General features: G+C 37.0%; 1 protein-coding gene across 4 annotated transcripts in view; it reads left to right on the top strand.

Annotated features, from left to right (window-relative positions):
• Positions 1-15,265, top strand: part of GPR160 (G protein-coupled receptor 160) — a 32,735-nt gene extending 17,470 nt beyond the window's left edge. For 2 of the 4 annotated variants that reach the window (XR_013960050.1, XR_013960051.1), the window contains 3 exons: positions 7,983-8,097; positions 9,416-9,560; positions 12,064-13,995. Coding sequence is in view for 1 of the 4 variants with exons in the window: in XM_080658373.1 (XP_080514499.1) it covers positions 12,136-13,149 (1,014 nt within the window). In the remaining 3 variants the exon portion in view is untranslated. Of the gene's footprint in view, positions 1-7,982; positions 8,098-9,415; positions 9,561-12,063 lie in introns of those variants that run through there. The other 2 variants (XR_013960049.1, XM_080658373.1) reach the window with 2 other exon arrangements.
• The last annotated feature ends 5,834 nt before the right edge of the window (positions 15,266-21,099 follow it).

The raw sequence follows: 21,099 nt of genomic DNA, 5'->3' as shown, positions 1-21,099 counted from the left end.
GCACCATTTATTGAAAAGGCTTTCCTCCACTGAATTGCACTGGTACTTTCTTGTAGATCAAGTGGACTGTTAGAATGCTCTACAGTACTCTGTTCTGTTTGTTTGTTCTTAAGCCAGTACCACCTGTCTTGGGTTCTGTAAAACAGTATCGAAATCTAGTAATATAGGTCCTCCAACTTTGTTCTCTTTCAGAATTTTTTTTGCTGTCCTTGCTCTTTGCATTTCCATATACATTTTAGAATCGGTTTATTAATTTTTACAAATAAGCCAGGTTGGATTTTGATCAGGGCTACACTGAATCTATCAATCCAGGGAGTATTGACAGTTTTGTTTATGTATGTATATAGGCTTTTGTTTTAATATATTTTATTGATTTTTTACAGAGAGAAAAGGGAGAGGGAGAGAGTTAGAAACATCGATGAGAGATAAACATCAATCAGCTGCCTACTGCACACCCCTCAGTGGGGATGTGCCTGCAACCAAGGTACATGCCCTTGACCAGAATTGAACCTGGGTCCTTGAGTCCGCAGGCCGACGCTCTATCCACTGAGCCCAACCGGTTAGAGCATATAAAGGCATTTTAAAAATTGACCTACAACCTTTTTAAATTAACTTATTAATTCCAGTAAATTTTTGGTAGGTGCCTTAGAATTTTTTGTATATAAAAATACCATCTATAAATAGTTTTACTTTATCCTTCCTAATCTCTGTGCCCTTTCCTCTTACCTTTCTGAACTGGCTATGACATCCTACAATGTTGAATAGAAGTGATCAGAGCAGATTCCTTGTCTTGTTCCCAGTTTTTGTGTGAAAGTTGTCAGTATTTCATAATTAAGTATGATACTCGCTGGAGATTTTTCAGAGGTTCTTTATCAGGCTAAGGTAATTTCCCTCGATTTCTACTTTACTGGGGAGTTTGTATCATGATTGGGCTTTGAATTTTGTCAAAAGCTTTTTCTGCAGCTCTCAAGATGACCTATGGTTTGTTTTCCTTTATTTTGTTCATATGACTATGTCTCTTTTTCATCTACCAGCACTTTCTCCTCACCTCCAATTTGGGAAAAGGCCTTTATTCCTTAGTGCTAATACTTAACCATGAAACATTTTATAAACGAAAAAGCACCGCATGTTTAAGTAGAATTGTTTGACTTATTAAGTGGCATGCCTACCTGTCTCCCAAAACATAATCTTTGAAAATGCTATCATTAGTCTCATGCTTTAAGGAAATAGATCTGAGGAGACATATAGGTTATATTTTCCAAAAAGGATCTTCTTCAGGTATTTTGTATGGTTCACCTTCTCAGAAATGACAAACAGAGCCATGGTTTTGGAAACTACAAACAAATGAACTTGAGCAGTGTTGTTATCTCTGGTTGTTGAGTCATTCCAGGAGTGGTGTTCAGTGGGTTGGGACTGCGAGTGAGATCCCAGGAACTATTGAGCCAATTTCTGATTGGTACTTTCTAAGTCACTGTATGCTAAACCCCTTCCTTTACTTAAGTGCAAGACTAAAGTTGATGATAATCATTGAGAACTAGGAAGCAATCTCTAGTTCAAATGTCCTTTGAAGATTATGTCCTTTTATGAGCATGTTTGTTAAGCATATGTCTTTGGATATTTCTGGTGGTGGTGCAAACACTAGCTCCCAAGCTACTGCACATTCTACTTTTGAACAACTACCATTCTTATAACTCTTTATTTTTCTTATGAACCCTTTTCCCATACTTATTGACTTATTTAGGAATATTCCTATTATTGATGTCTTAAAATTTGGTAGCAAAATCTGAATGATTAGTACAAGGTATGGGATGCTTTTCTTCTTCATTCTGAACATTGTACTTATACTAATGATCTGTTCCCACCAAAATGATGAAGTGAATATATATATACTAGAGGCCCGTTGCAGGAAGATTCCTGCAATAGGGCTTCCTGCGGAGGTCTGCTTCCCTCCCTTCTCCCCCGCCCCGCCTGCTTCCCTCCCTTCTCCTCCGCCCTGCCTGCTTCACTCCCTTCTCCACAGCCCCACTTGCTTGCTTCTCCGCAGCTTCACTCCCTTCTGCAACGCTTGGCTTTCTTCTATGCTGTCTTCAGTCTCCGCTCTATTCCTGGATATGCAAATTAACCGCCATCTTGGTTTTGGTTAATTTGCATGCATGCTCCTGATTGGCTGGTGGGTGTGGCTTGTGGGTGTAGCGGATGTATGGTCAATTTGCATATTACTCTTTTATTAGATAGGATATATACAATTTGCAGTAGTAAGAAGGTATTGTTACATTGTGAGGGAGGGCTGTATGAAAATATACATCACCAGAATATTAATTTGCAAGCAGACATAGGGCATGGGTAAAAATTAATGGTAGTGAATGGAAAACAGAATCATATCAATGTAACCTAATTTTTTCAAGAAGTCTGTAAGGATCTGGAGGAAGCAGGGCACATATATCTTGACGTTCTCATGCATTGATGTAATTAAGGATATATAATCACCTGTGCCCCAGGGAAACACAGTTTAGCTCAGATGATACCATAGTTAGATGGTGGAAAGGTCATACAAAGGCATTGTAAAAGATATATATTTTTACAGAGTGTTGGTGTGGGACAGCTGTTAACCTTACAGAGATCAGCCTGGGGCCCAGTTCTATTTAATCAATTTTAAGCCATGACCAGTGATGTATTGTGTATGTTTGTGTGCCAGAGATTCTAGGTATAAAAATCAAAATAACCTGGATAAATTGGGTACTTACAAATTGGATAAAGTCAAATGAAGGCTCTAATTAATTTTGTAAGTAGGAAGTTCAAAATGGAAATGATTGGCTTTGTGCCTGTTCCTGGCAGAAAAGGCCTCTGGGCCATGGTAAATCACAAGCCATCGATAACTATAATACTCTATATGCAGAATACCACATGCCTTAAGTCAGGGGTCTGATTAAGAATACTGATAGGATACTGAGAGTAGGCAAAAGACACAGTGAAGGCTCACAGTGACTAAAAATGTTACAATAGAAGAGCGGAGGGCTATGAAAAAGAACAATTAGAAGTATTTTGTATTAAGGAGGGTGGGCTAAAATGCTGTAAAAACAAACCAAAAATGTAATGGTTCAAATCCAGTACAAGTTTATTTCTCTGATGTAACAGTCTGGGATGCATATATCAGATCCCTGATGGCTCTGCAAACGCGTTTAAAGACTGGAAAATGTCAAGAGGACCCAGGAACCAGCTTGAAGGAACTCTTACAGGATGAGTTTGGAAATAGGCATTCAAAAGAATAAGGGTGGCAGTGATTAAAAATAAGTCCATGTCGCCCTGGCTGGTTTGGCTCAGTGGATAGAGCGTCGGCCTGCGAACTGAAGGGTCCCAGGTTCGATTCCAGTCAAGGGCATGTACCTTGGTTGCGGGCACATCCCCAGTGGGGGGTGTGCAAGAGGCAGCTGATCGATGTTTCTCTCTCATCGATGTTTCTAGCTCTCTATCCCTCTCCCTTCCTCTCTGTAAAAAATCAATAAAATATATTTTTTTAAAAAAATAAGTCCATGAATCCATAATATATTTCCAAGGGGAAAATTGCTAGCTTGTAAAAGCAGAAGGAATCATAGAATTAGAAAATCACTGTTTTGTAATTCCCAAGATGGTAATTGATTCAGGCAAGGGTGATAAATGGATGGTAAAACTATTAGGTGAAACTTTGTTGTGGAAGAGCATAGTCTGTCTCATGGTATTACCCTGGAGCTTATTTATTGATTACAAAAGGTACCATACAGGGATATATGGCAGACAACTCCTTAATTAGGTGATCTAACTTCATGTGACTAGTAATGAGACAAACTGACATAACAGGATGCATAATTGAGATAATATTCTAATATGAGGCAACAATTACATGGACAAATCCAGATCGTGCAATATTCTACAAGATGACTGGACTAGAATGTTTGATAATGTCAGTGTGTCGCTCTCGCTAGGCGTCCTCATAAGAGTGGCATCATCTTTAAACCCTGCATGGCAATCCCTGACGCACTGCCATGCTGCCCAGGGAAGACCGGGTGACCTGGAAGTCCAACAACTTCCTTAGGCTCATCCAGCTTCTGGATGATTATCCAACATGCCTCATTGTGGGAGCAGACAATGTGGGCTCCGAGAGGATGCAGCAGACCTGCATGCCTCTCCTGGGAAGGCTGTGGGGCAGATGGACAGGACACCATGGAGCAAGGCCATTCGGGGGCATCTGGAAAACCGCCCAGCTCTGGAGAAACTGTTGTCTCCCACCCGGGGGAAGGTGGGCTTTGCCTTCTTTGTTCTAGTAGTAAGTCTTTTGGGTGGGCACTTTTAGGAGGACCTCCCTCACTGAGATCAGCGATATGCTGCTGGCCAATAAGGTGTCAGCTGTTGCCTGTGCTCGTATCGTGGCCTCATGTAAAGTCACTGTGCCTGCCCAGAACACTGGTCTGGGGCCCGAGAAGACCCCCTCCTTGAGGTTTTAGTCATCACCACGACAGCCTCCAGGAACATTGCTGAAATCCCGAGTGACATGCAGCTGATTAAGACTGGAGACAAAGGGGAGCCGTGACGCCACACTGCTGAACATGCTAAATGAACATCTCCCCTTCTCCTTTGGGCTGATCACCCAGCAGGTGGTCAGCAGTGGCAACATCCACTACCCGGTCTCTTGAAAGGCAAACAGTACAGTATAAATTTCTGGGTTTTTAAAATTTTTTATGAGTGATGCTGACCTTTTCATATGTATAATAGCCCATTTGTTCTTTTTTGTGTGTGAATTGTCTCTTTATATCCTCTTCTGTTCTCTTTCAGTTTGGTATTTCTTTCTTAAATGTTTGGTAGAATTCATCAATGAAGATATCTGAACCTAGAGTTTTCTTTGTGGGAAGGTGTTTAAGTTCAAAATCAATAATAGGGATTTTTAGGGATCTTTTTGAATGAGTTGTAGTGTCTTTTCAGAATTTGTTTCATCACAGTTTGTCTCATTTATTGGAATAAAGTTAGTATCTTTGTAGTGTTTATGAGATCTGTAGTAAGGTCCTATCTTTCCTAATTTTAGTAAGTACTTTCTTAGTTCGACTGGAGGTTTATCAATTTTATTGTTTTTTTGTTTTAAAGAACCAGCTTTTGGCTCATTGATTTTTCTGTTGTTTTAAAATTTTCATTGTTTTCTACTCTTTATTATATCCTTCTATTACTTTGGGTTTAATTCACCCTTCTTTCCCTTAAGGTGTAAACTGAGTTTACTGAATCGAAACCTTCTTTTCCATTTTAGGCAAATAAGATCAGAATAAAACAGTGCAAAAGATGTACTGGAAATTAAAATTGCGTTTTGATTTTACCAATATCCTAATACTTGCATTGTTGCTTTTCAAAGTTTATTTTTCTACTATAGCTTTTTTTAAATAGAACAATTTTTTATTATTGATTTGAGAAGGAAACATTGATTTGTTGTTCCACTTATTTATGCATTAACTGGTTGATTCTTGTATGTGCCTTGACTGGCAATCGAACCCCAAACCTTGGTGTATGGGAATGACACTCCAACCAACTGAGCTACCCAGCCAATGCTCTACTACAGCTTTTTAAAATTCTGATAATATAAGTACTATGTGCTAGCTATTAAAAATTTTCAAAGGGTACAGAGAATTATAAAGAATTGTATTAGGCAGAATAGGACATAAAAAAATAATCACAAAATTCTTGCAGCTTAATACAACAAACTTATTTCTTAGTCTACGCATCTGGGGCTTTGCTCCATAGTCACTCAAGGACCCAGGTTGACAGAGGCTCTGCCATCTTGAGCTGTACTATCTAGAACACATGGCCTCTTTATTCCCTGGGCTGGGAAGAGAACACTGAGGGGGCTCTCTTCTGAAAGTAAATGCTTTGGCCTCATAGCCCATTGGCCCCACCTACTTGTAAGGGTTAAGGAACTGAAATCTTCCTGTGGGCTTAGAAGCTGAGGAGCAGTGGGTATGGGTGAGCACAGTAATTCTGTACCCTGGGGGTGGGAACCCCTATCTGCTAACTCTGAGATAACCCCTAGTTCCCTTTCTGCCTGGTCCCAGTGACCTTCCTGATGGCCAGCCTTGTTTGGATTGGTGGAAATTACTCCCATGGTCTGACAGATCACTGGTTCACATTTTGTTGTGTTCTACCTTATCTCATGCTATCAATATGTATATGAGACCTAGGAAAGGGCAAATCAAGAATCCCTTGCTAGTTGCTTTAATAACAAGTAAGTGGTAACTGATTTTCTTTTTAAAAGCTTGCTTTAGAATCTCTGAAAACTGCACAAGTAACTGGTAACAGTGGTTTTACCTAGGGAGGGACTAGATAGTGGTGAGTGAGGCTGAGGGGTGTTGAAGAGTGGGTAGGATGAGTTATTTTCACTGTATATACTTCCTGTAACTTGAGTTTTAGACTATGTAAATTAATATTACCTATTTTTTAAAACTTGAAAACTTTTCTTATATTTTCTTAATTTTCTATATTGCATCTAGATGATGTAAATGAATGAAAAACATCTATTTCTTTAAAAGTTGCCAGGCAATTAAACACCATTTTACTTTATTTTTTCACTGAATTTTGACAAATTATCAAGTAAAGACCACATTTAAAAAAAAAAGTTATATTTACCTTTTGGAGGAATACAATTACATTATCCAGATAGGATAGTGGTCCTTTGAGTACCAGGAACCAACATAGTCACTCTCAATTGGATAGCACCGTTTCGGGAAAGCTCTTTCACATCCATGCCTTGGTCCCTTTCTACATTCCGTCCTGAGTGGAGCCATAATTGAGGCTTACTGAAAAATGACTATCTTTGAAATTAGACCTGAGACTGCACTTCAGCTCCAGCACTTATCAGTCATGCAACCTCAGGAAATGTGCTAATTAACACCAAACCCTTTTCCTCCTGGGGAAAATAATACATACCTTTCATGATTGCCGTAAGGATTAAGATGAAAGGTATGTAAAACCCCTGGATAAAACTTAATATATTATTTCTCCCACAGGCTTCTCCATTCAGGATCAGCAAATCCAGCTACTGTTCTAATTTTTTGTCTGTACAGTAGTTGACCAGAATGTTAACTGTGTTCATCTGCCCATCCTACTATTTCATGCCCATGGGTTTTTTGTTAAACTTTTCTGAGGTTGCATAGAACTATTTCATTATAATACTACTATGAAGTTATTGAGTTTAATTTGTTACCTCTTTTTAAAAAGTTATATTTTTTTCCTCTCAAACTCGAATGTACAGAGGACTTTCCAAAAGCTACAGGAAATGTGATACTGCACCTGATTTAATATAGGTTGAAGATTCAGCTATCTGCTATTGAGCCAGACACAAGCAATTTGTGAGACGTGAAACAATCAATGCCACTTTACTCACTCAGTTTTTTGGTTTGGGAAAACAGTAAATTTTCATTTTAAGAAATTACGTTAACATGCAACAAGTGTCAAAAGGTCCTGTAATCACACTATGAGAACTGTGAGGTTAGACTCCGAAGCCTGTGGGTGAAAATCACAATGTAAGCAAGATTTCTGTAAATAGATGCCCTGTTATATGCACCCACATCTCCGGTCTTTGGTGGACTTTCAACATAAGTATTCCCTTCCTTTTGCTGGAAAAAAGATAAGCAGTTAATCCCACAGCAAGTTATAGTTTTCTTTTCTTTTCTTTTTTTTATATTTTTATTGATGTCAGAGAGGAATGGAGAGGGAGAGATAGAAACATCAGTGAGAGAGAATCATTGACCGGCTGCCTGCACGCCCCCTACTGGGGATCGAGGCCCACAACCTGGGCATGTGCCCTTGACCAGAAACGAACCCAGGTCGACACTCTATCCTCTGAGCTAGACCAGCTAGGGTGCAAGTTATAGTTTTTCTAAGTAGAGATCTGGAGCCAGTTATATTGAACTCCAGTTACCAAGGTAGCTATTAATGATGGTTTTGTTTTTTTTCCTATCTTTCACACATAGCTTATTCATGTGGCATTTTGGTATGCCAGGAACCCAAAGTAAGATAATTGAAGGCACAAAACTGAAATAAACTAGGAAGATCATCAGCTGAGAAAGACCTCCTGGAGAAAGCAGGGTAAGTATGGTGTGTTGTTAAGATTTGGGTTGTTCAAACAACAAGTGTTGGCGAGGATGCGGAGAAAAAGGAACCCTCGTGCATTGCTGGTGGGAATGCAGACTGGTGCAGCCACTGTGGAGAACAGTATGGAGTTTCCTCAAAAAAACTGAAAATGGAACTCCCATTTGACCCAGTAATCCCACTCCTAGGAATATATCCTAAGCAACTAGAAACACCAATCAGAAAGGATATATGCACCCCTATGTTCATAGCAGCACAATTCACCATAGCTAAGATTTGGAAACAGCCTAGGTGCCCGTCAGCAGATGACTGGATCAGAAAACTATGGTACATCTACACAATGGAATACTATGCTGCCATAAAAAAGAAGGAATTCTTACCATTTGTAGCAACCTGAATGGAATTGGAGAACATTATGCTAAGTGAAATAAGCCAGTCAATGAAAGAAAAATGCCACATGATCTCACTCATTTGGGGATAATAAAAAACATTATAAACTGATGAACCAAAAGATAGATACAGAGGCAGTAAAGCATCAAACAGACTGTCAAGTTACAGCAGGAAGGTTAGGGAGAGGTGGGGGAAATAAGAGATCAACTGAAGGACTGATATGCACGCATATAAGAGTAACCAACGGATGCAAAACATTGGGGGGTGAGGGCATGTATGGGAGTGGGGTGGGGGGGGGCAATGGTAAGATATGTATACATATAATACCTTAATAAAAAAAATTAAAAAATAAAAATAAAAGATTTGGGTTGTTAATAACTAGAAAAGCAAAAAAGAAATCATGGTTTGTTTCCTTCAGGCCTACTAATACTTCTGAGTCAGTCAGATCACAATGTAAACCCGAAGATGGACTTCCATGTTAACTTTTTAAGTTGTATATGAAGCAATATGAGTTGATTCATAAGTAGTTAAAACATTTTTTTTTTTTTCAAGAAAAGAACCATATCTTATAAATCACTGAATCCTTGGAGTTAATGTGAACCTTTTTCAAGGGAAAATTCAGGACAGGTAGCCTAACAAAGGATTTTTGTCTTATCCTGGAGGGGTTGTTTAAAGAACAAAATGTTGGAATATTGAATAATTTTAGTGCTTTATCGAGGACATAGAGTATAAGTTGGTATCACCTCAGAAAGTTTTAGTTCCCATAATTATAACATTCAGGAACCATTATAAAACAGCCAAAACTTCTCTTGATTGCTTTTTATTGTCTCAAGTTGCGAATCTTCCCTCATCTCTAAAGTTCCTTCCAGCTTTATGGTTCTCTTATATATTCCATCTCAGATTTGTTTTGTCTTCTTTCTTCCAGTCCCCTTCTAAGGAACTTCCGAGAACTGCCTTGGTGACTGGAACTGATCCTCCTCCTCCACTTCCTGCCCTTTGCTGACCTTCCATAGCCCCCCAGACGCTCCTCCAGGGAGTAGCCTGCTTTTTGCCTTCCCCTGGGCCCCACGGTGAGTCAGTAATGCAATGGGAACTTGGGAAACACCCCTTGGATGTTGCCTATTTAAACATGGATTCCTTAGCTTTGCTTATTTAATTTTGCATTGCAGTTATTAAGGATAAAATCATTTTATACAGATAATTCTTTTTAAATTTTATAGTAAAGATACCTTTAAAAAAGGGGGGAGGGTCATAAATATGAACCCACACTGTTTTCCTTCCTCACCTCCATTCCAAACCAACATTTGCTGTTTAAAACAGCTTGTTTTTTTCTTGACACTGGAGGGCTTCAAGGGGTCTTATCATTCCAACTATGCTTCCTTATCCAAGCACCACCACTCACAAAGCCAGTGGCATTTGTCAAGGTGCTTAACCATGATTCCGTGCAATTATTTATCATATACCAAATCTGGAATGGAGCTTTTCCGGGAGAGGGTCAAGTTAAATTACACGATATATTTGAGTATAGAAAATAATTTGACTGTACAAGAGAACTTCTTTCATTGATTCTTTTAAACCTATAGTTATGAATATGGGTATTGAATGATTTTTTAAACTTCTTTGATATATACACATACGTGTGTGTATAAATAGATAGGTGAGTTTATGACATTGGTGTATTATGGCCATGAGAATATATTGAAGAAAAAATTATTCATGACCCTTGTTGAAGAATGGCAAGGCAGACCTTATTCAGAACCATTGTAATAGGTGTAGGGACCACAATGATGAGGTTCTGCAGTGACAGGAAGAGACTGGGCTTCACTCCAAATACAAGTGGGAATTTATAGCCAAGAAGCAAGGTGTGGGCGTCAGTAGATGAAATATTACCAAGGAAACATCAGGAGCAAGGGGATTCTGGCTAAACCCTAACAGGATTCTTGCTGAAGGAAGGTCAGGGTGATTGGACATCACCTGGGGCATGGTGAGAGATGAGGAACCTGATCAGATAGCAAGGGAGATCAGATATTGAGGATGAGACATGCTGGCTAACCTGACTTAGCAGGATTCTTGCTAAAATTGGACTGTGATAAGATGAACACAGAAGTCAAATGTCAGGGCCTCTCTTCTCAATTAGGACTCTGTCAAGTTAATAGAACTAATAGCTTTCTCCCACACTGAATTTTTTCTCCTCAGACAATATCCTCGTTACTCCTTTGAAATAATGTAATCAGTTATCTGCTTTTCAGCAAATTCAGTTTTTCACTTTTTAGTCTTGACACTCCCTAACTTATTTCCTTAAAGTTTGAGAAATTCAGAAAGACCTATAATACTACGTAGTATTAAGTCTATGTGTACCTTTTAAGTTTTTCTATGCATGTATAATGTCTTAACAAGTAATGACATACTTTTGTAATCTGCAATTCATTTAATTAAACATATTATGGAAATTTATATTATTTTTAAACATGTAACATATTCATAAGGCTAAACATTGAATAAGTATAGAAAAGGTGGAGTGAAAACAGTCTTCCTGCTAACATTTTTAATGGCTGCAGCATAGTACATTGTAGGGAAGGAATGTGTATCATTTTAACCCTCTCCAGTTGTTGACATTTGTGATGGATCTGTTACTGTTTGGGTTTGGTTTTATTTTGCTACTCAGAAATACTTGGTTGAACAGTTTTGCAGAAACATCTTTGGGTCATGTTTTCAGGATAAATTTCTCTAATTTCCTTCCTTTCATCCTTTCCTGATTTCTTCCTCTCTGACCTTTCTCCTTCATCTTATCTTTTTTGCTGCCTCCAAGTGCATTTATCACTCAAGCTTCAACTCCTATTCCTTTGCCTTTACCTAGCACTTCCTAATGTTCTCAGGTATCCATACTCGGTCCCTATTCCTTCCCTGTATTCTCTCGTCTCTCCAGGTGCCACACCTGAAAGATCATGCCCGGAAGATAAATCTTTCTTTCCTTTACCAATGTTCCTATTATTTTCAGCTGAATAGTCTGTCCCATATCTTTGAGCTTCAGAGACTTAATATGAATTATGATCCTGCAGTTAAAACAGTTTGAAAACTGCTGGACTAGAGGGCCCCTTAAACATTACCTATACCTCACTGACGAAGAGACCAAAGGGAAGACAGGTGAGGTAACATCTTGAGTCAGAGTGAGACTCGGTTAACAACTATCAGTGATTGTTCTGAGTGTCACCTGCAGGCTGCTATTTTAAGCCTGTGTTTTCACTCCAGTAGGAAAAAGTATTTTATCTTTTTACTTATTATTAAAAGTTGTACTTATATGAAAGTTTTAGTAATTTATATGTAACATTTTGGTTATAGATCTGAGAGTTCTGAACGACCTGGGTCTCAAAAAATGACCCAAGTATGCATATTAATTCTTCGTCTGTATTCTATAAGTTTTGTAAGAAATATAAATTCCTATTTATACATATAATTATTTGTGGAAATGATTGGATTAAATTAGATTTGGGGAATCCTAGTGCTTGTTCTGTAAAGTCTTAAAATAGAGATAGAATCAAGATAGCATCAAGACTTTTTCACTTTTCTTTGCAGGGATGGAAAATAAAGCAAAGCAGTATTTTATCGTCTATATTTCAGCAGGCCTTCTGAAGTTTAACTAAAAATATGACTGTGCTTTCTTCAGAGAACTGCTCTTCTCAGTACGAGTTACATCAAACAAGTCAGCCCCTGGATGGTAACTGTCTGCTAATCTTGATTATACTTGGAAAAATATTATTAAATATCCTCACACTGGGAATGAGAAGAAAAAATACCTGTCATAATTTTATGGAATATTTTTGCATTTCACTAGCATTCATGGACCTTTTACTCTTGGTAAACATTTCCATTATATCCTATTTCAGGGATTTTGTACTTTTAGACATTAGGTTTACTAAATACCACATCTGCTTGTTTACTCAAATTATTTCTTTTACTTACGGCTTTTTGCATTATCCAGTTTTCCTGATAGCTTGGATAGATTATTATCTGAATTTTCCTAAAACCAACCTTCCATTTAAGTGTCAGAAATTATGTTATTTCTTTACAGTAATTTTAATTTGGATTTTAGTGTTTGCTTATGTTTTGGGAGATCCAGATATCTACCAAAACCTGAAGACACAGAATGTTTATCCTTATCAATGTCCTTTCTACATCAGCATTCAGAGTTACTGGCTGTCATTTTCCATGGTGATGATTTTATTTATGGCTTTCATAACTTCTTGGTCAGAAGTTATTACCTTGGTACAGGCTATTAGGATAACTTCCTACATGAATGAGACTGTCCTATATTTCCCCTTTTCATCCCATTGTAGTTGTACTGTGAACTCTAAAAAAACACTCCTGCCCAAGTTCATTGTCTGTTTTCTCGGTACCTGGTTACCATTTGTACTACTTCAAGTAATTATCCTTTTATTTAAAGTACAGATTCCAGCATACATTGAGATGAACATTCCATGGTTGTACTTTGTCAATAGTTTTCTCATTGCTACAGTTTACTGGTTTAAATGTCACAGGTTTAATTTAAGAGACATTGCATTACCTGTGGATCCATTTGTCAACTGGAAATGCTGCTTCACTGCACTTGCAATTCATGATCCTGAGCAAAATGAAAAGCCTACATCAATTATAACTTGTTAACATGTTGCTGTGTTAAAACTTACAACTGTGGTATTTTCAAAGGAGAAAAAATAACTCGGGGCATACCAAGACTGAACTGAACTGAACTGAAGCCTCCCTCAACTGCCTCGGTGTGTATTGTGGGGCTATGATATTATTTGTCTTTTTGTTTGTTTTTTAAAAAAATAATTCCAAGAAAAAATGTTATATCTGTTCAGGAAAATTGCATGTTACAAATATTAACATAGAAGTGAAATGAGTTAACATTTGGCCATACTGATGTTTCTGTTATCCAAAGAACTACTGGATGCAAACTGTTATGTAAATCTGAGATTCGCTGCCAACTTTTATACAAACTTAAACATTTTTATTTAATTCACAGCAATAAAATCAAGATCGTCTTCTTAAAATGATTTGGTATAAATATTATTTAACATAGGGGAAGATTAGCTAATTTTAAAAATATTTGTTCTTAATGTAAATATTTCTGCAAGCTAAGTTTCGGTTGCTTACCTTACAGAACTGGTAGTGACTGACTAGGTCTCTCTCCATGACATACCAGATTCCTTTTCAGTTATAATTTAAATGTCATTTGCAATATCAAATCATAACTACATTGTAAAAGTAAAGTAGGGTTTCTTATCCTCAGCACTATTGGTATTTTGGGTTAGGTGATTCTTTGGGGAGAAGGCCCTGTGCATTGTGAGATATTTAGTAGCATCCCTACCCCTCTATCCACTAGATACCACCAATAGCACTCTCTTCCCCAGTCTTGATAATCAAAATGTCTCCAGACATTGCCAAACCTCCCATGGGGGGCAAAATCGCCCCCGGCTGAGAACTACAGGAATAAAGGAATCTGAATGGCAAATAATCTGAAGTCACTTTGTGAATTCAATTGAACTACATAGAAGTGTCTAATCTGTCAATGTCTAAACCTGGCCCTCTCACTTCTCTGTTCCTTTTCCTCTGAATGTATTGCTAATTGGCCATAACACGGCACTATGATATTTAAAATGTTTTGTATTTAATAAAACCCTGCAGATTTTAATTCAGGAAAGTTTATAACTATTTCAAATCCCTTAGTAAGCTTTTTTGTTGTTGTTCACTTAGAAAGCCCCCAGCCTTATAAGCTTAAAGAAAAAAAGAAATGCAATAGACCAGCCAAATGGGAGAGGCTTTTATTAGTAAAGAAATGAACTTAACAGCTGGTCTACAATATATTATTGAATTATAAACAATATAAATAAATGATCCTGTAGGCCCACTTAACCTTCATCCAGACCCACATGAAGCAATGTTACAACAATATTCTATGTGAAAATATGCAGGTAACAAAGGTGCAATTACAAGTAAGTTTAAGCAGCAGAATATAAGGTGCTTTAATTTAACAGTTAACGTTGCCATCAACAAACATTTGAATGCTTAATTTTACTTCACTGAATACAGACACAACAAATATGAAAATCTAAAATTAATACACATGCTACTTGTTAATATGAAAGTGCCTTCTCTTTTTTAAAAAAAATATACCAAATGGAAAGACTTTTTACATAGATCGTGGTGTGCTCTTATAATGCAAAATTAACTTCATTTTCAGGTTATACAATTGAAAACTAGCTACAGACACCAATCTAGGAACACTAATGCTAAGAGTGCTAAAACTATTTAATTTCCTGTAAAGAGGACTCTAATACAATATCCAATGTAAAGAATACATCTATATATAATCTTAACATTTGTTTTCTATAAAGATAAAAAATGCTTTTTCCCCTTGGTGATGCTTTGTTCATCCTGGGTGGATCAACTTTTTTGAGGTTTTAATCATTTGAAAGTCCTATTTTAGAACAATGTGAGGAATCAAACGTAGGAATAGAAAAAGTCAATTAACATGTACTTGAAGAATCAAAAAGGAGTATTTTTTTTAAAAACTAATATATCACAAAAATTTGCCTTTGTTTAAATCAACAACAAAAAGTTAACAAGCAAGACAAAAGCATTAATTCAGCAGAGGCCTGAAATGCCTGCCATCTGTGTCGGCATCCATCCTGCACACTGCTGCCTACAACTCCAACCCTCAGCACAAGCTCACTCCTGAATCGAAGCATAGTTTCTAGAACCTACTTTGACTTTTTTTCCCTACAGAAAAAAAAAAAAGTTTTTTATTAAGGTGACTAGGAATCTTGGGTAAATGTCTCGGAAGTTAGACATTCAAAATTATACATCCAAAGTTAGACATCCTTGCACACTCTGTTGACTTTATTTTTTTAAATCCTCACCTGGAGATGTTTTTCCCATTGCTTTTTAGAGAGAGCATGGAAGGGAGGGAGGAAGAGAGAGAGAAACATCAATGCAAGAGAGACACATTGACTGGTTGCCTCCTGTATGCACCCAACTGAGGCAGAGAGGGAACCCACAACCCAGGTACATGCCCTTGACTGGGAATTGAACATGCAACCCTTCGGTTCAGGAGCCGATGCTCTAACCACTGAGCAACACCAGTCAGGGCTCCATTGACTTTTTAAGTTTTAAGAATACATATATAAAAGTACTTAGGCAATATATATATTAACATCATAAAATATGGGTAAATATTTTTAAAATTCGGTAAGCAAAACATTTTAAATTTTAAACAATGCCATGGGAAAAAAATTTGTTTTACTTGGAATGTTCGTGTTCCTTTTTAAATCAATTTGTTAAAGATTCTAATCCGACATGTATTTGGACATTTTCCTGCTTTAAGAAGCTGTGACTGCCCAGCTGGTGTGGCTAAGTGGTTGAGCATCAACCTATAACCAGGAGGTCAAGGTTTGATTCTCAGGGCACATATCCAGGTTGGGGCTCGGTCCCCAGTGTGGGGCATGCAGGAGGCAGCCTATCAATGATTCTCTCTCATCATTGATATTTCTACTTCTCCCTCTCCCTCTCTGAAATCAATAAAAATGAGATACTTTCATTTTTTTATCTTTATAGAGAATGTTAGTATCAAGCAATGTTAATATGTAAAGTTGTGTCAATAGGAGTTACAATGTAAGTCACAGAATCCTCAAGTGGTAAAGAATCTCTACCCAGTTAATAACTAATCCCATTCAATGCTTACTCCCCAAATACTTGTCAATTTAAACATAGAACTTTTATGTTTATTAGTTCTGTATTTTAAAGTAAAACCCTTTTACTTTGTAATGTGTGCTTTCTAAAAAGTAGATATTTGTAATAAAATTTATTTTATGTAGTCTTCCTTGCTTTAAAAACAAAAGTACAAAACAAACCTGTTCAGCGATTTCCTTTGAAATTTCCCAGTTTTAGATATGCTTCACTGTCAATACTGGGTATAAAGCTTTTGTAGTTAAAAATGTGTAGTAAGTCAGCACCAGCTTCTTTGTATTGTTCTGTCACACCCCCTGCATAGCAACACCTCTGGAATAGATTCAAGTGTCAAAACAATTCTTAGAAATATGGGCTGTCACAAAATATAAATCCTTACTGTTAGTACCCTTAATTTCATAACCTAATCAGGTTTATGACTGATGTTAGTAGGTGAAATGCTACAGAAATTGATGTGATTTACTCAGACCCCTTATCTGTCATCTAGCCCCGTGGTCGGCAAACTGCGGCTCGCGAACCACATGCGGCTCTTTGGCCCCTTGAGTGTGGCTCTTCCACAAAATACCACGGCCTGGATGAGTCTATTTTGAAGAAGTGGCATTAGAAGAAATTTCAATCGTTGTACTGTTGATATTTGGCTCTGTTGACTAATGAGTTTGCCAACCACTTATCTTGCCTAATCCCTATCCCAATGCATAAAAAAATTCCCTCAGTTCCAACTTTATATTCAGTACATTAAGTAATAATAATTATGTCCATATCTGTTTAAACTGCAATCAAAATTATGTTTGGGAAGATTTTGTTTACTTATCACTAGTTCCTTACGTCATGTATACCACATGCTGCACATAGTAAGTGTTCAAACAGTCTGCTAAATGAATGGATAAATGCCTGAGTGATAATGTACATATTCATATAATAAAAGGCTAATATGCAAATCTACTGAACAGCATAACGACTGGCTGCTATGACGCACACTGACCACCAGGAGGCAGATGCTCAACACAGGAGCTGCCCCCTGATGGTCAGTGCACTCCCACAGGGGGAGCCCGCTCAAGCCAGAAGCCAGGCTCACGGCTGGCGAGTGCAGTGGAGTGCAGTGGCAGTCGGATATCGCCCGAGGGCGCCCAGACTGCGAGAGGGCACAGGCTGGGCTGAGGGACCCCCCAGAGTGCACAAATGTCGTGCACTGGGCCTCTAGTGTGTTCATATATTCCATGGTTAGCTAGCAAGAAGCATTTAGAAAAATGTCCTCATTTGCTTCTCTGTTTCAATTTTCTGCCTTGTTCCTTGGGACAACGAAGACTAGGTGACCCAGGGAATATTGCTTAATAAATAATTATCTTTTAGCAATTGCTCTGAAGTATGAAAGGAACTGTTGAAAAGGGAAAGAGAATTAAGTAGAAGCAACTTAAAACACCAATTATGTGGCCCAGAATCATAGTTTTAGAGCTGGGAGGAACCTCAGGTGATTTAAATCAAAATCAACATTTTTAGTATAAGCTCCACGCTGTATACATAGAAGAGGAAACAGGTTTAAAGGTAAGTAACTGCCGAGGGTGTCACACACAGCTGTTTGAACTGGATGTAAAACCCCAGTCATTCATCATAGTAATTTAATGATTACGTAGATCTATTAACTATTACAGTATTTAGTACCACCTAACACAAAAAGAATTATGACTTTTCAACCATTCTAAACGAAGATTGTAAGCAATGGATATTTCTGGTTTGCTTGAGGCAAGACTGTAAAGTTCCTTCTTTCTAAAGTAGGTTGATATTTACTTCACCACCAGCTCCACCACCCTCACAAGCACCAACCTTTTCACCTCTATCAATGAAAGCTCCAAAAAACATGGATTTAACACTGTAATTTTTAAGCCAATAATGATGGCTACTATCAATCCTTAAGATTACTGGAGTCCATTTAAATAGGTGGTCTAAAAGGACTTACTATATTACTCTTAAATTTAAAACCATGCCATGTTAACATAACAGTGTTTTAAATTCATATTGATTTATTTTTTCCAAATTAAGAATCATTCTATACTTTCTTTTAGACAATACATTTAAAAACCTTTGCACAGGTTTTCTTTCTATGGATTCATATTTATGCCACCAGTATCACTGAGAGCAGTTGTACTTTTTAAAGACGGTAGAAAAAATATCTTTCTAGTCTACCCCCTAATATCTGAGATTAAAACGGTCATCTTTAAATAAAATTAAGTGTTCATAAGCTATAAAAAGGGAAAACAAGAAACATTCATGGGAAACATTTCCCAAAAGGTTCCGTAAACATAGCATTTAAAAGGTTCATGTGTTAAGAGTAGAATGGGACAATTTTCATTAGAGAAGCTGGGCTTCAGATCTGAAAAGGAGGGAGGCCACTTTTAATATGTGTATACTAAAGTGACAGTTCTGGAAAAGCCAAATGTTTTGCTCTGGAATATGACGGCAATAATTACCATCATATTAGTACTTTACAACTTTCAAAAAAAGCTTTCTCATAGTATTTTAAGCTAGATTAAGCTCTAAAAAATGATATGTAAAACTTTAGAATTCTTAAAAATTTAGGAAACTTTTTCCAAAGATAGTATAATTTTTAACTCTTTACTGATGTAATGGCTTGTACTGCTGCTATAAAGGAAATCATATAGTGATACATTTTCTGAACTTATAACAAAAGAGGAATATCTTCCCAAAGAATTCTTTTAAAGATATACAGCTCTTAATAGGTTGAAATTAAATTTTGCTAAAACTGCATATTTACTTTCCCTAATACTGTATTTGTGCTTATCTAAATTGAATCACAATCTTTAAAATGAAATCAAATGTTTTAAATAGATTCATAAAATACCAATATTGGTGAAACTATTTATTTCATGATCCACACTACTGTGCATCAAAAAATAGAGGTAGGCTTGTGTTCATTGAAATCCACACTGATAAAGAGAAACAGCTCGTAGTCATCCAATTCTTAGACTGAGACAACCTAGCAAATAAAATACAACCTTAAAAATGCTTTTCTTTGATTCAGCTGTGGCATCTGAAAGTGAATACTCAATTCTGATAATTTAAAACTAATCTTTGAGTTTTTGACAACCTAAGACTATATATACAATCTATATATTGCCTCCCTACGACACTTGTGCCATAGTGTACCAACACCCTGCAAATGCAAATAATGGGGCTTAATCACATTTAATTGGACATGTCAGTGATATGGGGCACTATGACAGATTTCAATCTAATACTGGTATCTGAATAAATGTCTGACTATAATTTCACAATGGCTATATGAAGATTAACTAAAAAATTATTCAAAGGCATGGGCATAACAATACATATTACATACAGTTCTAAGAGGGCTACTTAAAATTACTTCTGTTTAAAACTAGGTAAAACATGAATATTAACTTCAAAAGTGCAGAAATTTGTTCAGTGTTGAAGTGGGATAAACTAACAAGTGGCAGGCCTCTTCACTAACAAGTTTCTTCACTAACATTTTTCCCTCCCATTCCACCTTCTCTGCTTCTAGGTCAGCCCTCAAAAGTGTCTGTTTAGATGATGCCACAGCAAATTAAAAGTACCATCTTGGAAATAAATGCCACTTAAAAAGTGACAAGTCTGTCTCATACTATACTGATTTCATCAAAGCTGCATAGCTGTGTCAGACACATCCCTGCATGAGACTTGATGAAAATCCACGTCATGTGAAAAATAATTTTTACAAGCCAGCTCTCTCAGCTTGTTTACTTTCTTAGGAACACATGGCTTAAAGCAAATAAAATTTCAAACTTGTAGGTTTCCCCTCCCTCAATGGAAAAAGAGTGCATAAGTTTAAACAAGTCAGAAAATACAAACAAGTAGCAAAAATAGGAAGAACTTCTCTTTCTGCTTGTCATTCCCTCAATCAAAATCCTAAAACAATTATATAAATAAAAATAATAGCCCTCTTCCAACCTATATCATACTAAAACTGTGCTTAAAGCTCAGGAGAGAGGTGCACACCCAGTGTCATCGTCTATATCCATTATATGTAACTGATATTAACATGGTTTAATCATCTTGAAAGAAATAACTGCTTCAAAGGTGAGAGTGACCAGTTGAAAGCAAATGAGCCATTTCTAAATAAAACAACTCACTTGAAAACAAGTATATTTTCTGGTATGTTTTGAGTGGAGACAACAGAAGATCTGTACTACTCTTAAGATTATTATTTATAAGACTTAAGATTATAAGGTACTCTCAAATGGATACCCTTCTTGTAGCTTTCTTAACACAGTGCCAGGCACAGGGGCTTTTAGTAAATACTACATTAATGACTGCTATTACAAGAGGGTGTCAATAAAGGTGAACCTATTCACACAGTTCAAAGCTAACACCTTAAAGGTTATATGTAGTTACGGGAAGCAATCATCATTGCAAGGGGAATTTATCCCCACATAATTTTATATTAATTGTTTGTGGATTCTCTATGCTAAGGTTTTAATTCCAGGGGAGATTTTTCTTGACTTTCCCCCGCCCCCGCATACAGTGAAACATCTTCCACTAGTGCTTAGCCTGTATTTAAGTTCTGAAATTGCAACACGAGGGGAAAAGTCAAGCATATGACAACTCTTGTCACAATGATTAAATGCTAATAAATAAATGTTTACTAGAGATTACCTACCTTTCCTTGAAACTTTAATCCAATGATTAAAAATGTGATATAAAGAAATATGTAACATGGACTACAAGCTATGTAGGTCTGGAACATGAGCCTTACACTATATTACACATTCTAATCCTATACACAACTATCAGTAAACATCATTTTTTAAAACATTACTACACTAAAGAATTCCACAAAGCATACATTCAAAC

Source organism: Plecotus auritus (assembly GCF_963455305.1).
Source record: "Plecotus auritus genome assembly, chromosome: 2".
NCBI lineage: Eukaryota > Metazoa > Chordata > Mammalia > Chiroptera > Vespertilionidae > Plecotus > Plecotus auritus.
The sequence above is the reverse complement of the archived record's forward strand: the minus strand, read 5'-3'. Positions and strand labels throughout refer to the sequence as shown.